Source organism: Chiloscyllium punctatum, chromosome 9 (assembly GCF_047496795.1).
Source record: "Chiloscyllium punctatum isolate Juve2018m chromosome 9, sChiPun1.3, whole genome shotgun sequence".
In the NCBI taxonomy this organism is placed as follows: Eukaryota; Metazoa; Chordata; class Chondrichthyes; order Orectolobiformes; family Hemiscylliidae; genus Chiloscyllium; species Chiloscyllium punctatum.
In genome coordinates, this window is record NC_092747.1 from 4,606,763 (window position 1) to 4,631,798 (window position 25,036).

At 42.7% G+C, this 25,036-nt stretch overlaps 1 protein-coding gene across 2 annotated transcripts in view; it reads left to right on the forward strand.

Moving 5' to 3' along the window:
- Positions 1–25,036, forward strand: part of inppl1a (inositol polyphosphate phosphatase-like 1a) — a 234,108-nt gene that overhangs the window by 140,134 nt on the left and 68,938 nt on the right. For both annotated transcript variants that reach the window (XM_072576755.1, XM_072576756.1), the window contains 6 exons: positions 4,502–4,652; positions 7,505–7,611; positions 9,839–9,941; positions 11,536–11,732; positions 16,325–16,442; positions 22,916–23,012. In XM_072576755.1, coding sequence (XP_072432856.1) covers positions 4,502–4,652; positions 7,505–7,611; positions 9,839–9,941; positions 11,536–11,732; positions 16,325–16,442; positions 22,916–23,012 — 773 coding nt within the window. The remainder of the gene's footprint in view (positions 1–4,501; positions 4,653–7,504; positions 7,612–9,838; positions 9,942–11,535; positions 11,733–16,324; positions 16,443–22,915; positions 23,013–25,036) is intronic.

A 25,036-nucleotide genomic window follows, 5' to 3' on the forward strand; every position in this document is an offset into this window, starting at 1 on the left:
TAAAATTGGTAGCTTTGTGATTCAAATGAGAGATCTTAGTTATATTGATAGTCCAGAGCTGTTTTTGTTAAGAACAGGTAAGATTAAGATGCATTTTCATAGAGATGCTCCAAATGGTGAGACTTTGTCTTGAGTGGACACAAATAGAAGCAGCAAAACTAAGAGCAGGAGTAGGTAATTCGGGCCTGCTCCTTATTCGGTATGATTGTGGCTGATCCTCAATATCATATTCCTGTTTCCTTCCCATATCCCTTGATGCCTCTAAAGTACAAAGACTTCTCTGAGAGTCGTAGAGATGTACAGCATGGAAACAGACCCTTCGGTCCATGCCGGCCAGCTATCCCAACCCAATCTAGTCCCACCTGCCAGCACCCGGCCCATATCCCTCCAAACCCTTCCTATTCATATACCCATCCAAATGCCTCTTAAATGTTGCAATTGTACCAGCCTCCACCACTTCCTCTGGCAGCTCATTCCATACGCGTACCACCCTCTGTGTGAAAAAGTTGCCCCTTTGGTCTTTTTTATATCTTTCCCTTCTCACCCTAAACCTATGCCCTCTAGTTCTGGACTCCCCCACCCCAGGGAAAAGACTTTGCCTATTGTAAATCGTTTCTGAACTCTTTCAAGTTTCACAATGTGTTTCCGATAGGAAGGAGACCAGAATTGCAGGTAATATTCCAACAGTGGCCTAACCAATGTCCTGTACAGCTGCAACATGACCTCCCAAATGCTGTACTTGATACTCTGATCAATAAAGGAAGGCATGCTGCCTTCACTATCATATCTACCTGCGACTCCACTTTCAAGGAGCTATGAACCTGCACTCCAAGGTCTCTTTGTTCAGCAACACTCACTAGGACCTTACCATTAAGTGTATAAGTCCTGCTAAGATTTGCTTTCCCAAAATGCAGCACCTCATATTTATCTGTATTAAACTCCATCTGCCACTTCTCAGCCTATTGGCTCATCTGGTCAAGATCCTGGTGTAATCTGAGGAAACCCTCTTCGCTGTCCACTGCACCTCCAATTTTGGTGTCATTTGCAAACTTACTAACTGTACCTCTTATGCTCGCATCCAAATCATATACGTAAATGATGAAAAGTAGAGGACCCAACACCGATCCTTATGGCAATCCACTGGTCACAGGCCTCCAGTCTGAAAAACAACCCTCCACCACTACCCTTTGTTTTCTACCTTTGAGCCATTCCTGTATCCAAATGCCTAGTTCTCCATGTATTCCATGAGACCTAACCTTGCTAATCAGTCTCCCATGGGGAATTTTGTCGAAGGCCTTAATGAAGTCCATATAGATCACATCTACCGCTCTGTCCTCATCAATCCTCTTTGTTACTTCTTCAAAAAACTCAGTCGAGTTTGTGAGACATGATTTCCCACGCACAAAGCCATGTTGACTATCCCGAATCAGTCCTTGTCTTTCCAAATACATGTACATCCTGTCCCTCAGGATTCCCTCCAACATATTGCCCACCACCGAGGTCAGGCTCACTGGTCTATAGTTCCCTGGCTTGTCCTTACCACCCTTCTTAAACAGTGGCACCACGTTAGTCAACCTGCAGTCTTCCAGCACCTCACCTGTGACTATCAATAATACAAATATCTCAGTAAGAGGCCCAGCAATCGTTTCTCTAGCTTCCCAAAGAGTTCTAGGGTATACCTGATCAGGCCCTGGGAATTTATCCACCTTTACCTGTTTAAAGACATCCAGCACTTCCTCCTCTGTAATATGGACATTTCGCAAGATGTCACCATCTATTTCCCTACAGTCTATATCTTCCATATCCTTTTCCACAGTGAATATATTCAGTGACTTTCCCACTATGTCTTAAGTGGTTGGGAATTCCAATGGTTCTGTATCCCCTTGGAGTGAAAGAATGCTTCTTCATCTCAGTCCTAAATGATCAACTTTGTACCCTGAGACTGTGACCCTTGGTCCTAGATTTCTGAGATTTAGGGGAGTTGGCAATGATGCTGAGATGGCACAAAGGGTACCTGAGGCCTGGGGCAGATCAGCCACGATTCTATGGAATGGTGAGGCAGATTTGAAGGGCTGAATTTAGTAAAGGGATTTAGTAAAGGGAGGTCATGCCTGACAAACCTGTTGGAATTTTTTGAAGAGGTAACAAGTAGGTTAGACCAGGGGAACCCAGTGGATGTGGTCTATCTGGACTTTCAAAAGGCCTTTGATAAGGTGCCACACGGGAGGCTGCTGAGCAAGGTGAGGGCCCATGGTGTTCGAGGTGAGCTGCTGGGATGGATTGAGGATTGGCTGTCTGACAGAAGGCAGAGAGTTGGGATAAAAGGTTCTTTTTCAGAATGGCAGCCGGTGACGAGCGGTGTCCCGCAGGGTTCGGTGCTGGGGCCACAGCTGTTCGCATTATATATTAATGATTTGGATGAGGGAACCGGGGGCATTCTAGCGAAGTTTGCCGATGATACGAAGTTAGGTGGACAGGCAGGTAGTACTGAGGAAGTGGGGAGGCTACAGAAGGATCTAGACAGGTTGGGAGAATGGTCCAGGAAATGGCTGATGGAATTTAACGTGAGCAAGTGCGAGGTCTTGCACTTTGGCAAAAAGAATAAAAGCATGGACTACTTTCTAAATGGTGAGAAACTTAATAAAGCCAAAGCACAAAGGGATCTGGGAGTGCTAGTCGAGGATTCTCTAAAGGTAAACATGCAGGTTGAGTCTGTGATTAAGAAAGCGAATGCAATGTTGTCTCTTATCTCAAGAGGGTTGGAATATAAAAGCAGAGATGTACTACTAAGACTTTATAAAGCTCTGGTTAGGCCCCATTTGGAGTACTGTGTCCAGTTTTGGTCCCCACACCTCAGGAAGGACATACTGGCACTGGAACGTGTCCAGCGGAGATTCACACGGATGATCCCTGGAATGACAGGTCTAGCATATGAGGAACGGCTGAGGATACTGGGATTGTATTCGTTGGAGTTTAGAAGATTAAGGGGAGATCTAATAGAGACGTACAAAATAATACATGGCTTTGAAAAGGTGGATGCTAGAAAATTGTTTCTGTTAGGCGAGGAGACTAGGACCCGTGGACACAGCCTTAGAATTAGAGGGGGTCATTTCAGAACGGAAATGCGGAGACATTTCTTCAGCCAGAGAGTGGTGGGCCTGTGGAATTCATTGCCACGGAGTGCAGTGGAAGCCGGGACGCTAAATGTCTTCAAGGCCGAGATTGATAGGTTCTTGTTGTCTAGAGGAATTAAGGGCTACGGGGGGAACGCTGGCAAGTGGAGCTGAAATGGGCATCAGCCATGATTGAATGGCGGAGTGGACTCGATGGGCCGAATGGCCTTACTTCCACTCCTATGTCTTATGGTCTTATGGTCTTATGAATTGCAGTGGGTTTGGGGGAATGGGAATTGATATGTCTCTGGTGTGAATTGAAGATAATTGCCAAAAGCATCTGAGGGGAGGTAAGATAATCTCTTTTGCATGTAGCAAGCAAACTATGGTCAGGATCTACTTCCTGAAAGGGCAGTGGAAGGCAGGTACAATGCTATGTATTAAAAAGAAAAGGAGCAGTAAGGTAAGGATTGGTGCAAGGACAAAAGCCCAAGGAAATGAGAGACTTGGGTAATTTGAAGAGCTGATACACACATTGTGATCTGAATATGACCTCTGTCGATATAAAATGCTTTTAGCAGTGGGTTATGTGTTGGGTGACTTAGGTGTCTCCGTATAGAGCTGGTTGTTATCATATACCTTCAGCTGAGGAACAGAATTCAGCATGGCAAACAGACGAGATTAATTTCTATTGATTAATTTGAGTTCTTTGCAGTAAGAAGTTTAGGAAAATGATAATGGCAGCTTATCTCACTACTGGTCAGAGGTGGAGGAGCAAGTGTGGACTTTATATGCTTGACTTCCTGTTATTGCTCAGAGTTTTCATTTCACATCTCTGGAAACTAACCGGGTGATAGTGTGTCTACTGTGTAAAATAAAGCAAACAAGTTTGCAGGTATAAAAACAAATGTATGTTAATATAGCACTTGTCACAGCCTTGGGCTTTCCAATGCACTTCAGGGCTAATGAATTCTATGTGAAGTATAGTCAGTGCTGCAATGCAGGAAATTGACAACTGTAGTGGAACAATGAGATAATGACCAGAACATTTGGTTTTAGTCATGTCTGTTGATAAGTATTGCCCTAGAAAAGGGAGAACTCCAGTGACTCTTCTTTGAAATAATGCCTATGAAATTTACTACTACCTAAGAGGGCAGAAATTTTATCAAAGAATTAGCACCTCTGGCAGTACGGTATTCCTTCAGTACTGCACTGGGCGTGTAAGCCTGAGTTAGGTGCTCCGCTCTGCAGAGTGTGATTTGAATCCATGACCATTTGACTCATGTCCCCCACTAAAGTAAAGCTGATATGTAAAGGATGAATGAAAAAGCTACAATAACATCAGTTGTAATTGATACAATCATCAAACACTTTTTTTTGTTCCTCAGGTGAAACTGGATGTGAACCTGACTGATTTAACAAAGATTGGTAAATCACAGAAATATTTACTCAGTGTGGATGTGGAGGGAGGAAAGCTGGTGGTGCAGAAGAAATCCAAGGATCCACAGGAAGACTGGAATACATTTACACATGATAAGAGTAAGGACAAGTGTACTATTGTGCTGGATGATTTGGGTAATGTTTGGATCTAAGTGTACTAAGGCAGTTCTATTTCTTGAAGATTGCTGTAGAGAAGAGTGTAATAAATGTTTGCTGTGTGATGTAACATTTCCATCACACATTCCCAGGTCAGGGACAGCACAGGGCTAGATGCAGAGTAAAACTGTCACTACACTGTCCCCATTGTACAATCCCAGGACAGGAGCAGCTTTCTGAGGTTGACTGAGTCCAGGTGATGGAATGCATCGCCTTGCTATTCAGGTTTAATTACAGAAAGAAGGTGTTAAGTATCTCAAAACTGTTTTGACATTAAATTAATCATGGCTACTCTATACCCTAATTATCCTTCACTATCCGTACCTTTGTCTAATAATCTTGGTTCATGCATGTCGAGCATCTGCAGCCTTTTTTTTTGGAGGGGATGGGGAGGGGGGGGGGAGGGGGGCGGAGGGGGTTGGGGAGACAGGAGGAAAGTGTTCCAATTGTTCTCTCTCTGTTTCAAGCTGCTTCCTGAAACGTCTTGTTCACTAACTCCAGTGTCTGCTCTTTCTGTATTCCCCTTCAGAGGCACTAGTTTGTTTCCTTCATCGTTAATGCTTCTCAAGCTTCTGTTTGTGTTTTCTCCTCCAACTCCAGTCTGTTGTACTTTGGATGAGGGAATTTCAATTGCTGTTTAAGTGACACTAGAATTTTTTGATGTTTGTAGTCTGTAATTAGTAACAATTCTGAATGGCTTGAGGGCAGGCAAGTTGCATTTGGATAGAAAGAAGTTTATACAAATGATGCAGTGTAAACATAATAATTATTGAATTTTCGTCGTAAAATTGCAAAAACGTGGATGGGGTAAGACCTCATCTCCCTGCACTAAACTTGTGTTGCAAAATGAGCGTTACTAATGCTGTGTTGCATCAGACGACTGCTTGACAGTCACTATTTCTGAGGGAGGGTCACTGGACCCAAAATGTTAACTCTCGTTTCTCTTCACAGATGCTGCCAGACCTACTGAGCTTTTCCAGCAATTTTTTTTGGTTAGTCACTGGTGCTGTGTGTTCTCAGGAGGTTAGCAATGCTGGCCAGGCAGTGCTTATTACAAGTTGTAATGTGCCCAGACACATTAAGTGAGGGCTGGAATCCTGTAGGACAGACTCTAAGGACATTAAAAGCTCAAAGTTTGTGAGAAGATTTGTAGCTTGGGTACTCGTTGTTGTGGTTCTGTTCGCCGAGTTGGGAATTTGTGTTGCAGACATTTCGTCCCCTATATAGGTGACATCCTCAGTGCTTGGGAGCCTCCTGTGAAGCGCTTCTGTGCCACTATAAATGCCGGAGGAAACATTACAGCAGCGCTTCACACAAATTCCCAGCTCGGTGAACAGAATCACAACAACATTAAAAGCTGCAAATCTCAGCAGGTCAGACAACAGCTGTGAAGAGAAACATGAGTTAGTATTTCAAGTTGAAGGCTTATTGGATTCTAACTAGATATTCAAATGAAAACTGAGAGATATGGACTTGTGCAGAGTTTGTTGACTTACAATGAGTCCCAACCAAATCTGTTTTATGTAATCTAGATATCGGTTGGTCAATTTACAGACAACTCCTTTTTTTCCTTTGTGTTGCTTACTTTGGTTAGGTCACAGCTGGAGTACTGTGTGCAATTCTGGTCCCCACACAATAGGAAGGATGTGATTGAACTGGAGAGGGTGCAGAGGATATTCACCAGGAAGCTTCCTGGGGTGATGCAGATTAGCAATGAAGAGAGGTTGGATAAGCTCAAGTTGTTTTCCTGAGAGCAGTGAGGACTGAGGAGACCTAATTGAGGTGAGGAAGATTGAGTGGCACGGACAGGGTGAACAGAAAGCACCTGTTCCCTTTAGTTAGAGGGCTAGTAATGAGGGGCCATAATTTTAAAGTGAAAGATAGGAGGTTTAGAGGGAATTTGAGCAAAAACATGTTTTCACCCAGAAGGTGGTAGGAGTCTGGAATGTGATACGTGGGGAGGTTGTTGAGGCGGGAAACCTCACAATCTTTAAATAGTACTTGGATGGGGACTTGAAATGTCAGTTTTTCAGGCCAAGTGTGAAGAAAGAGGGACTAGATTGTGAAGTGTTTGGCGGTGCAAACTTGATGGACTGAAGGACCTTTTCTATGCTGTATAATTCTATTTTTGTTATATTAACAGTCACCTATCATCTGAACAGATCATTGACTTGAAATATTAACTCTTTCTTTCCACTGATTCTGCCTGAACTGCTGTGTCTCCCAAGATGTCATTCTCATTTCAGATTTCCAGTACTTTTGTTGTTTTTAGGTTAAAGCCATTACTAATTTGCTTGCATTTGATTTCTGTCAGTGACCCAGTATCCGAATCACTGCACTACTGTCCCACTCACCCAGCAAAGCTGAGGCTATTTCTCACATTCTGCTTGTAATATCCTAGCTCTGTGCAAATGAGAAAATAAATTAGATCAAGTCTTTCTTACAGACACATGTTTTAAGGATCCCCAGGAAGAATAGTAGAGGACTATCAATTTTGAAAAAGTCATATTGGATTCAGTGCTAACTTTGTTGCTCCCCTCACTCCTGCAAAACCAGCTGAATTTCTCTCACGCTGCTGTCTTTATCATATGAGGCTATCATTTTGCATCAATAGCTTGCAATATCATTGGCGTACTTGTCTGTCTTGGGTTTGATGTCAGGATTTTGAAACTTCAGCCCTCCTGGTTCTAGCCTTTTGTACTTGGGCTCTGGAGGCTTCGACCTGGTCAAATGCGCATCAATGAAGCAAATATTTTAGAGGTCATTAGTGAATTCTTGTTTCCTTTCCTCATCAGTTCGGCAGTTGATAAAATCACAACGCGTCCACAGCAAACTGGGAATAGTATTCGAGAAAGAGAAGGATAAAACACAGAGAAAGGATTTCATCTTCGAAACTACAAGGGTGAGTCATCTACCTACTAAAAGAGTCCCACTGTCTATTTACTCTCACGCCAAAACCTTGAGATTCAGTGGCAAGCGAATTACCACCTGAAACCTCAAAGCCCATCCACTATATTCATGGCACAAGTCAAAAATGTGATGGAATACTCTCCACTTGCCTAGGTGAGTGCAGCCCCAACAAAACTCAAGACGTTTGATACCACCCAGGGCAAAGCAGCAGGCTTGGTTAACACCTCATCCATCAACTTCCACATTCACTCCTCCTACCACTGATAGACAATCACAACAATATGTTTCATTTACAGGATGTACTAAAGTAGTCATTGAGGTTCCTTGGATGGCACCCTCCAAACCCTCGATAATGGCCCATAGAACGATAAGGGTAACAGATATGTGGGAAGGCCACCACCCACAAGCTCCCTGCCTGCCCCTCCCAAAAAATACTGCACATCACCCTGATTTAACACCAATCCTGGCACTCCATCTGTTACAGACAGCATTGTGACCGAACCGACACCACTCCTGGCACTCACTCTGTGACAGCCCTGTAATGGAACCAACACCAATCCTGGCACTCCCTCTGTGACAGCATTGTGACCAAACTAGCACCAATCCTGGTGCTTCCTCTGTAACAGCACTGACCGAATCAACACCAATCCTGGCACTCCCTCTGTGACAGCCCTGTGGCTGTAACAACACCTCAAGACTGCAGGAGTCAAAGTAGAAGAATCAATCTAGCCTTCGAGGACCGTTTCGGATGTGGAATAGTCAGTGATGCCCACATGCCACAAATAAATTAGTAACATAAATTCAGATGTAGGTTCAAGGGCACGTTGCTGTTATGAAATTAAATTTATGCAGTGCCTTTAATAAAACAAGACACACTGGCAGGAGGAGATCAGAGATATTGGAACAGGTGACCAACAACTTGGCCAAAGAGAGATTTTAAGAAATTTATTCAAGGAGGAGACAAATATTAAGAGACAGAATTCCAGAACTGATGACCTCAGGTATTGATCGCTCTGGTCACCAAAGGTGGAACAGCTATGGTAAATGACATTTTTGTAACACAAATCAATACAGTATAGAAAAAATAAAATCCAGGGCACACCATGGAATTGAGATCACAAAAGTGTCTGTTTGTTGCGTTCCTGTCATACTTTTCTGAGAAGGTCAGAGTCATCTGCTCAAGTAATTGCAGAAAGATATTATTTTGAGATTTTCTTCAGACATTTCTCTCTCTTCTCCTTTACAAGCTGTAAAATTAAAGGAATTGTGAACTCATTTTCAGCCATGTCGCTTTGTGATGAGGATTAATCTATTTGTCAAACAACAGTTAGTTCGAGATTTTTAAGAAAAGACGTGTTTCTGGCAGGGCATATATTTGTTGCCCATCTCTAAGATCTGTTGGAAAGGTGGAAAGCGGTTATCTTGAACTACTGCAGTATTTGTGTTGAAGATGCTCCCACTGTTGCTCGGGAGAGATTTCTGAGATTTCAGCCTATCGAGGACCATGGCACAGCCGAATGATTTCCAAGTCAGGACACTCTGTGACATGGATGATTATTGTATCAAGAGTGTGGTGCTGGAAAAGCACAGCAGGTCAGTCAGCATCTGAGGAGCAGGAAAATCGACGTTTTGGGCAAAAGCCCTTCATCAGGATCCTTCCTGACTAAGTGCTTTTGACTGAAACATTGATTTTCCTGCTCCTCAGATGCTGCTGACCTGCTGTGCTTTTCCAGCACCACACTCATCACTCTAAACTCCAGCATCTGCAGTACTCACTTTCAACCGATTATTGTATCAAGCGAACATAGCAAGAAATTCTTAAAGAATAGACTTCTGGGTTAGGCTACATCGAAGTTGAAGGTACAAAGCTTATTTTAAGAGGCACAAGGCTGTTTATGATACATGCAAGCTTTAACTTAAAAGAAAGGTTTGAAATTTGTACCAATCAGCTTCAAGAAGCAATTTTGAGTGCACTCTACAATTTAGTGCATATCTGATCATCTTAGTTTTGCTGTCAGTCACTTAATGTGTGTCTGTAGTCCCAATCAGAGTTTGTTTACACTGACGTTTCTGGAGTTCAGTTTGATAAAATGTAGCATTTACAGTTTGTTGAACCAAACTGAAACAAATGAGTTAAAGTTATGATTCATAAATCTTCACAGATTTTTTGAAAACTACCAACCTTTAAAACTTTGTTTCTTTCGCTTTTCATCTTTCAGAAACGAGAGGCCTTTTGCCAACTCTTACAACTTATGAAGAACAAACATTCCAAGCAGGATGAGCCAGACATGATCTCTATCTTCATTGGCACTTGGAACATGGGTAAAAATCCTACCAGATATCATGTTTCTCACAGATCAGTTTCCCATTTCTCATTTAACTGTGATTGCTTGACTCAGATTTCCTTCCTCCAAAAATCAATGCTGTAGTAGAATCATACAGCACAGGAAAAGGCCATTTCACTGTAGTTTGTTTGCCAGTTCTTTGAAAGTACAATCAAATTAGTTGCAATCTGTACTTTTCTCCTCAAATCTGAAAATATTTTCTTTATTCAATTGCTTCTGAAAGTTACTGTTGACTCTCTGTCTTCCTCACTCTGCCTCATGTTATGGACCAGACCAAATCTGCTCAAAATAGTGTCTAGACTTTTTGCTGAATATAACTTTTTCTTATTTTAAAGGTAATTCTAAGGTGTTGCGTTCCAGATGCAATTCAGTTGGTCAAACTACTCAACGTTAAGCAAACCACGCTTATTTTTACACTACACTATAGATTAAAAACAAAATCAAATCAAAACAAAAGAATTGGCTAAACTATAGTTCTCTTGACATGCTTATCAAATTAATATACTAACTACTACTAATTAACTGTTCCAATATAGTAATATCCCATAAACACACCCTTGGAAATGGCAAACTCAGTAAAACAGATTGTCTGTCAGCTAATTCTTCAGTCCAGGAGAAAAAACATCAAGAGAAATCTCAGTATAGTAAGGAGGGATGTTCTGCAGCTTCCAAACCCAGCTACAAGATCCCAGCAACGGCTACTGAAAAGCTAAACATTGTGGCTCGAAGAGAGCTTGACCTCACTCATTCGAACTGCTATTATTCCAACACAAGAAAAACCCCAAGGCTTCACAAGCTGTTTCCTTGACTGGAATCAAATAGACAGCTCTACATCTCTTGACTTAAAACTTCTCTTCAAAAACAAGGACAAAATAAGCCTCTTAAATCATATCATTACACCTGCTGTCTCACTCTGCCTTGCTGTTCTTTCCATTTATGCACTCTGTGCCACTAACCCTTTGCACAAAGATCATGATTGGTGCAACAGCAAATACTTTAGATTTTGGTATTTTTCTTGTCTATTGTTTTAACATCATTTTAAGACTGTACACATACTATTAATGTAAAACATCTCTCCTAACAATGAAGTAGAATTAAATAATACCGTTGACTACTCCCCTGCACTTGCCTGCTCCTAGGCCCATTTATTAGTTTGATCAGAAAGATCTGGAAGAGTAAGTTTCTGTTCCTGGACAATTCTTCTGAGTTACTCGGAGCATAGCAGCATGTCACGGATCTGCAGCTCGCCTCAGTTTCTCTCTTGCTAAGGGAGGGTTGTAGAAAAATAAGTTACAAGTCCGGTTTTGACATATATCAGCTGTTCCTTCATTACTGAGTCAGAAGTCATGCATCCTGTTTCCTCATGACGCGGTGGGAGCACCTTTAGCCACACAAAATAAACAGTTCGGGCAGGCGGTTCACCACTACGCTATATGGTAATTAGGGATGAGCAATAAATACTGGATTTGGCAGCTGATTGCTTATTCTGTTTATTTAAAAATGTGCTTGTGTTCCAGTGCAATTTCAAACCACCTTTCTCTCTCTCTCAAATAAAAAATTAACATGGATAGGAAGTGCACCCCCTCCAAAAATCTTGGCTTCCTGGCTGATATCCAAGGGACTTGGGAAAACTCTGGATGAAACAACAGTCACCATTCCACATGACATCTACGTTATCGGAACTCAGGAAAACTCTGTCGCAGACAAGGAGTGGGTGGACTTTGTACGGGCCAGTTTGAAAGACTGCACTGACTTGGACTTTAAACCGGTAAGACATATTGAGAGTTTGTTCACCTTGTCATTGTGGGTGAAGGCTGCTGAAATGTCCAAGCCTGTTGCACTGGGTTGTGGGTGGGCTAAGGATCATAATCTTTCCTCTAAATCTTTCTCCCCCCCCCCCCCCCCCCCCCAGTAAGTATTTTCTGATTGGCTCATGTTGCTTTGGTTGTCTGCCTCCATTTCTGCTGCTAATGGCCTCTGCCTCTCATCGACATGCTCGAAGGCCCAGCTGTGAATCCTGAACGTCAGCATTCTCCCAGCTAGCTCACCTTTCATGTCAAGTTGGTCAAATCTAATCCAACGCTGCTTCCCTGTATTTTCCCAGCCTATAGCCATACTATAAGACCATAAGACATAGGAGCGGAAGTAAGGCCATTCGGCCCATTGAGTCCACGCCACCATTCAATCATGGCTGATGGGCATTTCAACTCCACTAACCCGCATTCTCCCCGTAGCCCTTAATTCCTTGTGACATCAAGAATTTATCAATCTCTGCCTTGAAGACATTTAGCGTCCCGGCCTCCACTGCACTCCGTGGCAATGAATTCCACAGGCCCACCACTCTCTGGCTGAAGAAATGTCTCCGCATTTCCGTTCTGAATTTACTCCCTCTAATTCTAAGGCTGTGTCCACGGGTCCTAGTCTCCTCGCCTAACTGAAACAATTTCCTAGCGTCCACCCTTTCCAAGCCATGTATTATCTTGTAAGTTTCTATTAGATCTCCCCTTAATCTTCTAAACTCCAATGAATACCATCCCAGGATCCTCAGCCATTCCTCATATGTTAGACCTACCATTCCAGGGATCATCCGTGTGAATCTCTGCTGGACACGCTCCAGTGCCAGTATGTCCTTCCTGAGGTGTGGGGACCAAAACTGGACACAGTACTCCAAATGGGGCCTAACCAGAGCTTTATAAAGTCTCAGTAGCACACTGGTGCTTTTATATTCCAACCCTCTTGAGATAAATGACAACATTGCAGTTGCTTTCTTAATCACAGACTCAACCTGCATGTTTACCTTTAGAGAATCCTCAACTAGCACTCACTCCCAGATCCCTTTGTACTTTGGCTTTATGAATTTTCTCACCGTTTAGAAAGTAGTCCATGCTTGTATTCTTTTTTTCCAAAGTGCAAGACCTCGCATTTGTTCACATTGAATTCCATCAGCCATTTCCTGGACCACTCTTCCAAACTGTCTAGGTTCTTCTGCAGCCTCCCCACTTCCTCAGTGCTACCTGCCTTTCCACCTAACTTTGTATCATCAGCAAACTTCACTAGAATGCCCCCAGTCCCTTCGTCCAGATCATTATAATGTGAACAGCTGCAGCCCCAACACTGAACCCTGCGGGACACCGCTTGTCACCGGCTGCCATTCCGAAAAAGAACCTTTTATCCCAACTCTCTGCCTTCTGTTAGATAGCCAATCCTCAATCCATCCCAGTAGCTCACCTCGAACACCATGGGCCCTCACCTTGCTCAGCAGTCTCCCGTGTGGCACCTTATCAAAGGCCTTTTGGAAGTCTAGGTCGACCACATCCACTGGGTTTCCCTGGTCTAACCTACTTGTCACCTCTTCAAAGAATTCCAACAGGTTTGTCAAGCACGACATCCCCTTACTAAATCCATGTTGACTTGTTCTAATCCGACCCTGCTCTTCCAAGAATTTAGAAACCTCATCCTTAATGATGGATTCTAGAATTTTACCAACAACTGAGGTTGGGCTAATTGGCCTATAATTTTCCATCTTTTGTCTTGATCCTTTGTTGAACAAGGGGGTTACAACAGCGATCTTCGAATCATCCGGGACTTTCCCTGACTCCAGTGACTTTTGAAAGATCTCAACCAACGCCTCCGCTATTTCCTCAGCCACCTCCCTCAGAACTCTAGGATGTAACCCATCGGGGCCAGGAGATTTGTCAATTTTAAGATCTTTTAGCTTTTCTAGCACTTTCTCTTTTGTAATGGCAACCATACTCAACTCAGCCCCCTGACTCCCTTTAGTTGTTGGGATCTTACTCATGTCTTCCACTGTGAAGACTGATGCAAAGTACTTATTAAGTTCTCCTGTTATTTCCTTATCTCCCATCACTAGCCTTCCAGCATCAGTTTGAAGTGGCCCACTGTCTACTTTTGCCTGTCATTTTGTTTCTTATGTATTGAAAGAAACTTTTACTATCATTTCTAATATTATTAGCTAGCCTACCTTCATATTTGATCCTCTCCTTCCTTATTTCTCTCTTTGTTATCCTCTGTTTGTTTTTGTAGCCTTCCCAATCTTCTGATTTCCCAGTGCTCTTGGCCACTATATAGGATGTCTCTTTTCCTTTGATACATTTCCTGACTTCCTTTGTCAGCCATGGCTGTCTAATCCCTCCCCGGATAATCTATCTTTTCTTGGGGATGAACCTCTGTACAGTGTCCTCAATTATACCCACAAACTCCTGCCATTTTTGCTCTACTGTCTTCCCCGCAAGGCTCTGCTTCCAGTCTATTTTTGTCAGTTCCCCTCTCATGCCCTCATAATTACCTTAATTTAATTGTAACACCATTACATCCGATTTTGCCTTCTCTCTTTAAACTGCAGACTGAACTCTACCATATTATGATCGCTGCTTCCTAAGTGTTCCCTTACTTTAAGATTTTTTATAAAGTCTGGTTCATTACATAGCACTAGGTCCAGAATAGCCTGCTCCCTTGTGGGCTCCATGACAAGCTGTTCCAAAAGTCCATCCTGTAAGCATTCCATGAATTCCCTTTCTTTGGATCCACTGGCAACGTTATTTACCCAGTCCACCTGCATATTGAAGTCTCCTGTGATCACCATGACCTTGCATTTCTGACATGCCTTCTCTATTTCCCGGTACATGTTGCGCCCCTGGTCCTGACCATTGTTAGGAGGTCTGTACATAACTCCCACTATGGTTTTTTTGCCTTTGTGGTTCCTCAATTCCACCCACACAGACTCCACATCATCCGACGCGATGTCATTCAGTGCCATAGATTTAATTTAGTTCTTAACTAACAAGGCAACCCCGCCCCCCTCTGCCCACCTCCCTGTCTTTTTGATAAGTTGAAAACCCTTGGATGTTTAACTGCCAGTCCTGACCCCCCGTAACCACGTCTCTGTGATGCCTACCACATCATAATCATTCACTATGATCTGTGCCATTAGTTCATCTGCTTTGTTTGAATGCTACAAGCATTCAGGTAAAGTGCCTTAATGCTAACTTTCTTATCTTTCTTATCATTAGAGATATACTAGCCTGAAAACAGTTGATCTTGTCTGATCTTGAAAGCTAAGCAGACTCAGGCCTGGTTATTCTTGGCTGGGAGACCACATGGGAATACCTGATGGTTGGTTCAATGGTTAGGACGGCTGCCTTACACTGCCGGTTTCCTCCCACAGTCCAAAGATGTGCAGGTTAGGATGGATTGGCAAGCTGAATTGCCCATTGTGTCCAGGGATGTACAAACCAAGTGGATTAGCCATGGCAAATGCAGCGTTATGGAGTAGGATAGGCGGTTGGGTCTGGGTCTGGGTGCATTGGTCTTTGGAGGGTTGGTGTGAACTCAATGGGTTGAATGGCCAGCTTGCACAATCTAAGGGATTCTATGATTCTGCCTCTCCCACTGGAATAGTGTTGGTTTGAAAATGGTGGATAGGAAGAGAAAAATTGGAAAGAGGAGATGAAGTGCAAGGGTAGGGGGCAGGAAAGCAAGTACAGGAACAGAACAAATATAAGTATGCATTTAGAATCTGTAATTATTATATTAACAAGCCAACAGTTTGGGAGGATGAGCACTTCAGTCCTTAATCTCTGTACAGTTAGTTGATTGTACTTCTGATAGGCTGAGAAAAATCACTGAGTCTCCAGATTCTCCTCTTGAAAGCACAATAACTTGCATTTACAAAGCTCCTTTAATATAATGAACCATTCCAAGATACTTCACCGCATTGCTTATCAACAAAGTTTGACAGAACGATCAAGACTAGTGAGGTGTTAATGAACATTTTCACTTAGCAGAGAGAAGTAAAGAGCCTTAGAAAGGAAATTCTAGAGCTAGGAGCTATGCAGTTGAAGGCATGTCAGTCCCATCGCTACTGGAGCAGTTAAAATTGGGGATGCATTAAAGGTTAGAATTGGAACAAAACAGATTTCTTGACAATAGAGATCGAAGATATGCAAAGGGTTGAGGGCATTGGAGGGATTTGGAAATTGGATGAAAATTGAGTACAGTGAGTGAATGTATTTTAGCAGATGGAGTTATTTACTACAGGAAAGGGAGCATGTCACTCTTCTCAGCTTATATGTGGCTCTAGTCCTACATTGCCGCGACCAGTGATCTTAGTAGTCTTAGCTACTAGGAACAGTCAGAGGCTATTCAGCGCACCCCCCCCCCCCCCCCCCGACCTTACACATGCGTTTTGGCTAGATCGTGGCGGATTTTGTAGCTCCGTGGCACAGTCTCTGAGTGTTCTGTGCTTCTTGATTCACAAAGTCAAGATCTACATTGAAATGCACAGTACCCATACCAAGAATCATTTCTGTTTCTGGAGTAAATATGCTCATTTGTTCACAGATTGCAATGCAGACACTTTGGAACATTAAAATTGTAGTCCTGGTTAAGCCGGAACATGAGAACCGGATCAGCCACATCAGTACCTCAAGTGTGAAAACTGGAATAGCCAATACATTGGGTAGGTAACAAAGTAACACCCACAGCTCAGTTTTATAATTATTGATCATTCTCAACTTGAATTCATCAAGCAGCTTGAACGTAGTAACACTGTCTTGAGGTGCTTCACAGCAATGCTTTTGAGCACAAGGAGACATTGAACCACATAAAATGAGATTAGAAGGAGCATCCCAAAGAGTGGTATAGGGAAAGAATTCCATTGTTTAGGACCCAAAATTGTTGAAGACTGGACAATGAAAATTTGATAAGAGCAAAGTCCTCTGAATGCTGGAAATGTGAAATAAGAACAAGTATTGGAGAAGTTCAGCAGGTCTAGCAGCAGCCGTGGAGATAAACAGTTAATGTTTTGAGTCCAATGATGACTTATGGCCTTTTGGATGTAGGTTTGCTTGCTGAGCTGGAAGGTTCATTTCCAGATGTTTCGTTACCCTACTAGGTAACAGTGGGCCTCAGGTGAAGCAATGCTGAAAATTTCTGCATTCTATTTATATGTTTGGGTTTCTTTGGGATGGTGGTGTCATTTCCTGTGGTGATGTTATTTCCGGTGGTGAAGTCATTTCCGGTTCCTTTTCCCAGGGGGTGGTAAATGGGGTCTAACTCGATGTGTTTGTTGATAGAGTTCTGGTTGGAATGCCATGCCTCTAGAAATTCTCATGTGTGTCTTTGTTTGGCTTGTCCTAGAATGGATGTGTTGTCCCAGTCGAAGTGGTGTCTTTCCTCATCTGTATGTGAGGATACTAGTGAGGATAGTAGCCACAAAAAGACATGACCGGCCCCCCCCCAGCTTTTCAATAGTATCCTCACATACGGACACCATTTCGACTGGGACAACACATCCATCCTAGGACAAGCCAAACAGAGACACACGATAATTCCTAGAGGCATGGCATTCCAACCGGAACACTATTACCTGGGCTGAGAAGTGGCAGATGGAGTTTAATTCAGATAAATATGAGGTTCTGCATTTTGGGAAAGTAAATCTTAGCAGGACTTATACACTTAATGGGAAGGTCCTAGGGAGTGTTGCTGAACAGAGAGACCTTGGAGTGCAGGTTCATGGCTCCTTGAAAGTGGAGTCACAGGTAGATAGGATAGTGAAGAAGGTGTTTGGTATGCTTTCTTTTATTGGTCAGAGTATTGAGTACAGGAGTTGGGAGGTCATGTTGTGGCTGTACAGGACATTGGTTAGGCCACTGTTGGAATATTGCGTACAATTCCAATCTCCTTCCTTTCGGAAACACGTTGTGAAACTTGAAAGGGTTCAGAAAAGATTTACAAGGATGTTGCCAGGGTTGGAGGATTTGAGCTATAGGAAGAGGCTGAACAGGCTGGGGCTGTTTTCCCTGGAGCATTGGAGCCTGAGGGTTGACCTTACAGAGATTTACAAAATTATGAGGGGCATGGATAGGATAAACAAGCCAAGTCTTTTCCCTGGGGTCGGGGAGTCCAGAACTAGAGGGCATAGGTTTAGGGTGAGAGTGGAAAGATATAAAAGAGATCTAAGGGACAACTTTTTCACACAGAGGGTGGTACGTGTATGGAATGAGCTGCCAGAGGAAGTGGTGGAGGTTGATACAATTGCAATATTTAAGAGGCATTTGGATGGGTATATGAATAGGAAGGGTTTGGAGGGATATGGGCTGGGTGCTGGCAGATGGGACTAGATTGGGTTGGGATACCTGGTCGGCATGGACGGGTTGGACTGAAGGGTCTGTTTCCATGCTGTACATCTCTATGACATCAAGTTAGACCCCCATCTACTACCTCCTGAGAAAAGGAATCGGAAGTGACTTCACCACAGGAAATAACATCACCACAGGAAATGACATCACCAACCCAAAGAAACCCAAACATATAAATAGAAAGCAGAAATTTTCAGCATTGCTTCGCCTGAGGCCCACTGAGATGTTACGTAGTAGGGTAACGAAACGTCTGGAAATGAACCTTCCAGCGCAGCGAGCAAACCTACATCCAAAACCTCAACCTGAGCTACAAATCTTCTCAAATCTCGCTCTGACTTATGAACTCCAGAATGAAAACTGGGGTTGTTCAAGAATCCAGATTTGGAGGTGTGCAGAGATCTTGTTGAGCAGGTAGAGGATGCAGATCAAGAGAAATGGTTGTTATTTTTGAATATTCTGAGAGTTCTGCCTTGTGAGAATGCTGTGGCTTTAAATGGTGTGGTTTTGTCAAAGTTTCTTTTAGAGTTTGCAGGACTGATGCTGAGCAGCCTGTGAAGCTATGGATTTTGTTTTCAAGTTGAAACAATAGAAGCAGCCTGTGTAGGTGTGGTCAAACGCCCACCCTTGGAAGCAGGGAATTTAGCTTTGTAGTTTTCTCAGCAGCAGTTGCTGTTGGGGTCTTGAAGAGGTGGAAGCTATTTTTTGTTCCTGTCTCGGTTACAGCCAAAAGTTGGGGGTTGTTTGCCTGCTATGAGAGTTGTGTGAGAGATAATCTGTTTTCTCATTTTGCCTTTTTGTCAAAGGTGTGTTTGAGGGATGTTACTATTTTGGTACAGTTAATTAGTAATGGGTACTGTATCTATTATTCAGTTGATTTCCAGTTAAGTTGTGCCAAGTTCTTTCTTTCTTTCTTGTTGTGCTTTAACTATAATGTTCAAATAAATTGTGTTTTGCTTCATGTTGCGTAATTGGACCAATTGAATTGCATTTGGAACATAGCACCTGACATTTTCTTTTAAAATGAGAAAAAGTTGAGGTCTAGACTACCTTAACACATTTTGAGGAGGTCTGATCTAGTCCATAACAAACAGTCCTGGCAGATTGGAGGGTGGCAAATGTAACCCTTCTCGTTAGGAAAGAAAAGAGGGAAAAAACAGGAATTATTGATCAGTTAGTCAGCACTCCGGAAAATGCTGGAATCTGTTATAAAGGATGTGATCACAGCACACACAGAAATAACCAATACGATTAGACCGATTCCACATGAATTTGAGAAAGAGAAGTGATGTTTGACAAACCTCCTAGAGATTTGTTTTAAGGACTTTAGTAGTAAAATAGATGAGGGAGGTCTAATGGATGTGGTGTAATGGATTTTCAGTTAGCTTTTGTAGAAGTCCCATGTAAGTGGTTAGTGTGCAAAATAAAAACATATGCGATTGTTGATAATGTTCTAGCATATCAAGAATTGGTAGATAGACAGGAAACCAAGTCTAAATAGATGGATCATCTTTGGCGTGGGTGGAAGGCAGTAACATGTAATGTTCTGCAGGGATCAGTGCTTGTGGCTGCACTATTTACAATATACATCAATGATTTGGGTAAGAGAATAGTGTAATTTTTCCAACTTTGTTGACAACACATAACTAGGTGAGATTGTGAGCGTAGAGTCACAGATGTACTGCACAGAAACGGACCCTTTGGTCCAACTCGTCCATGCCGACCAGATATCCCAACCCACTTGCCAGCACCAAACCCTTCCTATTCATATACCCATCCAGACGCCTTTTAAATGTTGTGATTGTAGTAGCCTCCACCACTTCTGGCAGCCCATTCCCCACACACTCACCACCCTCTTTGTGAAAAATTGTCCCTTAGGTCTCTTTTATATCATTCCCCTCTCACCCTAAACCTATGCCCTCTAGTTACGTTAAAAAAAACTTTCAAGGTAATTTGAACATGTTGAATAAAGCGACAAATGCATGACAGATGAAGTTTAAAGTGGATTGGGGAGAACTTGTCCAACTTTGTAGAAAACACAATGGCAGACTGTTAGTTAAATTACAACAGATCGGCAAAAGTTCATGTATGAACGAACCTGGATGTCCTTATATACTGGTGACTGAAAGCAAACATGCAGATGCAGCAAGCTCTTATGAATCTAATAGTATGTCAAACCATAAAGCAGACATCAGCCATTATCTCATTGAATGGCCAATCTGATACTTTACCCTTGATTCCCTTACTGATTAAAAATCTGTTTGTCAGCCTTGGATATATTTGACAACCCTGTCTTGACAGCCCTCTGCAATAAATAATTGCAAAGATTCATCGTCCTCTGAGAAAATAAACTCCTTCCCTGTCTTAATCACAGAATGATGGGTCACCTATTTATGTCCTCTTGGTCCTAGACTCTCCCACAAGGGGAGAGTCATCTACCCTGTCAAGCCCTGGAAAAATATTTCAATGAGAGGGTTTCTCTCTTCTAAGGTCCGGTAAGTACAACCCAACCTACTCAACCTATCATCATGGGAACATCCCTCCATACCCAGGATCAACCCAGTAAACATTTTCTGGACTGCCTCCAGTGCCAGTGTATTTTTCCTTTGATAAGTCTTTGGAACTCCTTGCCCCAGAGAGCTGTGGGGACAAATCCTTGTATTTATTTAGGCTGAGATAAATTCTTGATCAGTAGGGAATTCCAGGGTTATAGGGAAAGGACAGGAAAGTGGATGTGAGAAATATCAGATGAGCCGTGATCCTAGTGAGGGGCTGAATGGCCGACTCCTGTTTCTATGTCTTACTGCCTTAATAAGGGGCTCAAAACTGGTAAGTGTTCCAGCAGTAATCTGCCCCGTGTTGTGTATAGTCTTAGTATGACCTCTCTACGTTAATAGTCCATTCCTTTGTAATAAAATCCAACATTCCATTTGTCTTTCCTATTCCTTGCTGAATTTGTATGCTGTATTTCTGTGACTTAGGCATGAGGACCCCAAAATCTCTCTAAAGCTTTCTGTAGTCTTCTCCATTTAAATAATATTCAGTTCCTCTATTCTTGCTGCCAAAGTATGTAAGCTCAAGTTTTCCCACATATTCCATCTGCCCAGTTATTGCCCACTCGCTTAACCTTGTTAGCTTCATTGTAAGAGAATTTCAGTAAAACAGCAAGGAAGTATATAAAGGATCTTAGTTAGACCACACCTGGAGTGTGTAGTTTTGATCTCCTCTAACGTAGAAGGAGTGCAGCAAAGGTTTGCCAGACTGATTCTTTGCAAGGCTGGATCATCGTATGAGGAGAGTTTGAGCTAACTAGGCCTATATTAACCATGGCTTAGCAGTTTGTGAGGCGAGTCATTCAAATATATAAAATGCTGACCGGGCTGGGCAGACTGGATGCAAGGATTATGTTAGCTTTGGTTTGGGTGTTCAAAACAAGGCTTTTTTTCATTCGCTCATGGTATGTGAGCTTCATTGGCTGGTCAAATTTATTACCTGTCCCCAGTCCCTTTTGAGAAGGGGAACTGCCTCCTTAAACAGTGCAATATGCAATAGCTGGATCTGCATTGCCATTAGGGTGTAAATTCCAGGGTTTTGACCCAACAACACTGAAGGAATGATGATATATTTCCAAGACAGTGAGTGGCTTGGAAGGCAATTTGCAGTTGGTAGTGTTCCCATGTATGTCGTGCCCTTCAAGATACTGGGAGAAATTTCTTTACTTAGAAAGTTAAGCTGTAGCATTCTTCATCACCATGGAGCTTGAAACATTAAAAGTGTTTAAGATAGAAATGGATTTCTCAAGACTAAAGGTGTCAACTGATTTGAGGAGGGATATGGCATTGAGATAAGATGTTGAATGGTGGAATTGGCTTGGTGGGCCACATGGCCTACCCTTGCTCTTTTTTTTCCATGTTTCTAAGTCATAGAAACAAGAGTGTTCGAAGTTTTCTCCTAAATAATTAAACTTTACTTTCAGTTATCACATGCTCCTCTATGTAAGTATGTGATATTGATTTGGGATTTTTTTTGTTTTTGAAGGGTCTTCTGTCTCTGTACATCATAGGCATGGCCTTTGGTCTTCCAGTTCCTGATTACTGCTGCTGTTCCATTTTGTCATTGGACAAAGTTAAAAATCACACAACACCAGGTTATAGTCCAACAGGTTTATTTGGAAGCTAGTGGAAGTTGTGTAATTTTTAACTTTGTACGCCTCAGGCTAACACTGGCGTCTCCAAATCATTTGTTGCTAGAGGCTGACATTTTACCTGCTCTCTTCCTCTGATGTCTCTTTTCAAAACTGCTCAATCTCTCTTCTCACTTTTCTCCTTGAAAGTCTTGCCTATCATGTTCCTTACCCCTTCTCCTTATCCTACACAAAATCACTTTGGTTTCTGCTCAGAACTCACCTCTTCTTCCTACTCCCCAACATCATGTCATTCCTTTAATTCTGATTTCTCTCGCATCCCTAATTTCCAGCACTTCATAATTTGGCGTCTGTGACTTCAGCTGTCTGGTCCCTAAACTCTGAAATTCCATACTGGAAACTCACACCATCTCTACCTTTGTTTTTTTGTGTGTGGTGCTCTTTATAATCTACCTCTTTAACCAAACTTTTGATCACTTGCCCTGATATCTCTTTGTGTGGCCCACTTTTAGACTTCATCTGATTATATTCCTGTGAAGCTCCTTAGGACAGTTTATAATATTAAAGCGCCACGTTCTTTCACATGAAACATCAAGTGAGTATCTTGAGCAAATGTTATTTGCTTAAAGTATTTCTTTTTTTAAACCACAGGCAATAAAGGAGCTGTTGGTGTTTCATTTATGTTTAATGGAACGTCATTTGGATTTGTTAACTGTCACTTAACGTCTGGTAATGAGAAAACTGCAAGGTAAGTGTAGTTTAAAAATTTGCATAACGAGGAATAACTTGGGACAGTAGTGTTTTCAGTCATTACATATGCGGCCATCCTCAGCACCAAGGGAAGTTTTTGTGTGGTCACATGATGCTCTTGTAATACAGATATTTTTGTCTCCCTACCCTCTCCAACAAGAGCAACGTAGAGGATGGGGATTTCTTCGAACTGTGTTTACTGTGTCAGTAATGCTCAGAGCCTGGAGGAAGACCTTTCATAGATATTACTCCAGCCAGCAAGAAAATATGATGGGCATTTATCAACTGCTAATAAAGAAAAGTACTGCAGATGTTGGAGATTTGAAATAAAAACAAAGCTGCTGGAGAAACACCAGGTCGGCGGCATCTGTGGAGAGACACCATAACTTTTCAAATCCAACAATATTATTCCGAACACAGACAGCACGGTAGCTCAGTGGTTAGCACTGCTGCCTCACAGCACCAGGGTCCCAGGTTTGATTCCAGCCTCGGGCGATTGTCTGTGTGGAGTTTGCACATTCTCCCCGTGTCTGCGTGGGTTTCCTCCGGTTGCTCCGGTTTCCTCCCACAGTCCAAAAGATGTGCAGGTCAGGTGAATTGGCCATGTTAAATTGCCCATAGTGTTAGGTGCATCAGTCAGAGGGAAAGGGGTCTAGGTGGTTTACTCTTCGGAGAGTCAGTGGGGACTGGTTGGGTCGAAGGGCCTGTTTCCACACAGGTAATCTTTAAAAAAAGCAGTTTGTGGGCTGTTAAACCAAGGTGTGTATTTCCAGCGTGTTCTGTTTTTCTTTCAGCTTGAGGCGCCTGCATTAAAACTTTACAGTCACACGATATCTAGGCCAATGATTCAGTACAGTACCAAGGGAAATACCTTTGGGTGAGGCATTAAACTGAGTTCACATCAGCGTATAATATCCTGTGGCACTGTTCAGAGCCTTGACCCCTTGTTATCTTGCAACAAATATTTCTAAAGCAGATTAGCAGGTCATTTATCACAGTTTCAGGGGATTATTATGTTTCCTCGCATTATAATGGTGATTACGTCACAAGTAGTTTATTGTCTGAAGTACTCAATGACATCTTGAGAATGAGAAGTATTGTGGAAATGAGTCTTTTCTACAATATAGGCACTGATGCTCTTAACTGAATGCACATGTATTGAATTGTACACGGCGGTATCCAAAAATATATAAATATATTTGAAAATAAAATGCAGTGCTCTGTTATCTAGAATTATCTAAGTTAAAGTTACCTTCTGGAGACTCGCACCACAAACTCCTGGGACTGTACAGATGCAGGAAAGCCATGAGGAAACGGTGAAAACCTGCTGGCCTGAAAGTGAGGTTGAAACAATGTGGCTTCATGACCCCCTTGTCCAGTATACTACTGGCAAAGATCCAGGCTATTGAAAACAGAATGGATGAACTTGGATCTAGACTGACTTACTAGAGGGAACTGAGTGACTGTTGTGTGCTCTACTTCATGGAGACCTGGCTCACCCCTGCTATTCTTGATTGTGCCCTACAAGCTGGCGGGTTCTCCATACATTGCATGAACCATATAACATCCTCTGGCAAAGCATTGGGTGATATGGTATACTTCCTGATCAGCACTTCCTGGTGTTCGGACGGAGCAACCCTGGCAAGCCATTGCTCCCCGGACCTAGAATACCTTACAGTAAAGTGCTATCCCTACAACCTATCGTGAGAGTTCACCTTCGGCATCCTAACAGCAGTATACATACCACCCCATGTGGAGAATGCCCTAGATGTGGTTTATATTGCCACAAACACTCACAACAAATTACCCGAGGCCCTATTCATTGTGGCCAGCGACTTCAACCAGGCCAACCTCAAGAGGGAGCTACCAAAATGCGACCTACGCATCTCCAGCCCCACCAGAGGATCAAATATCCTGGACCGCTGCTACACCACCATCAAAGACACCTACTGCTCCTTGCCCCATCCACACTTCAGAAAATCAGATCACGACGCTGTGTTCCTCCTCCTAGCTTACAACCAG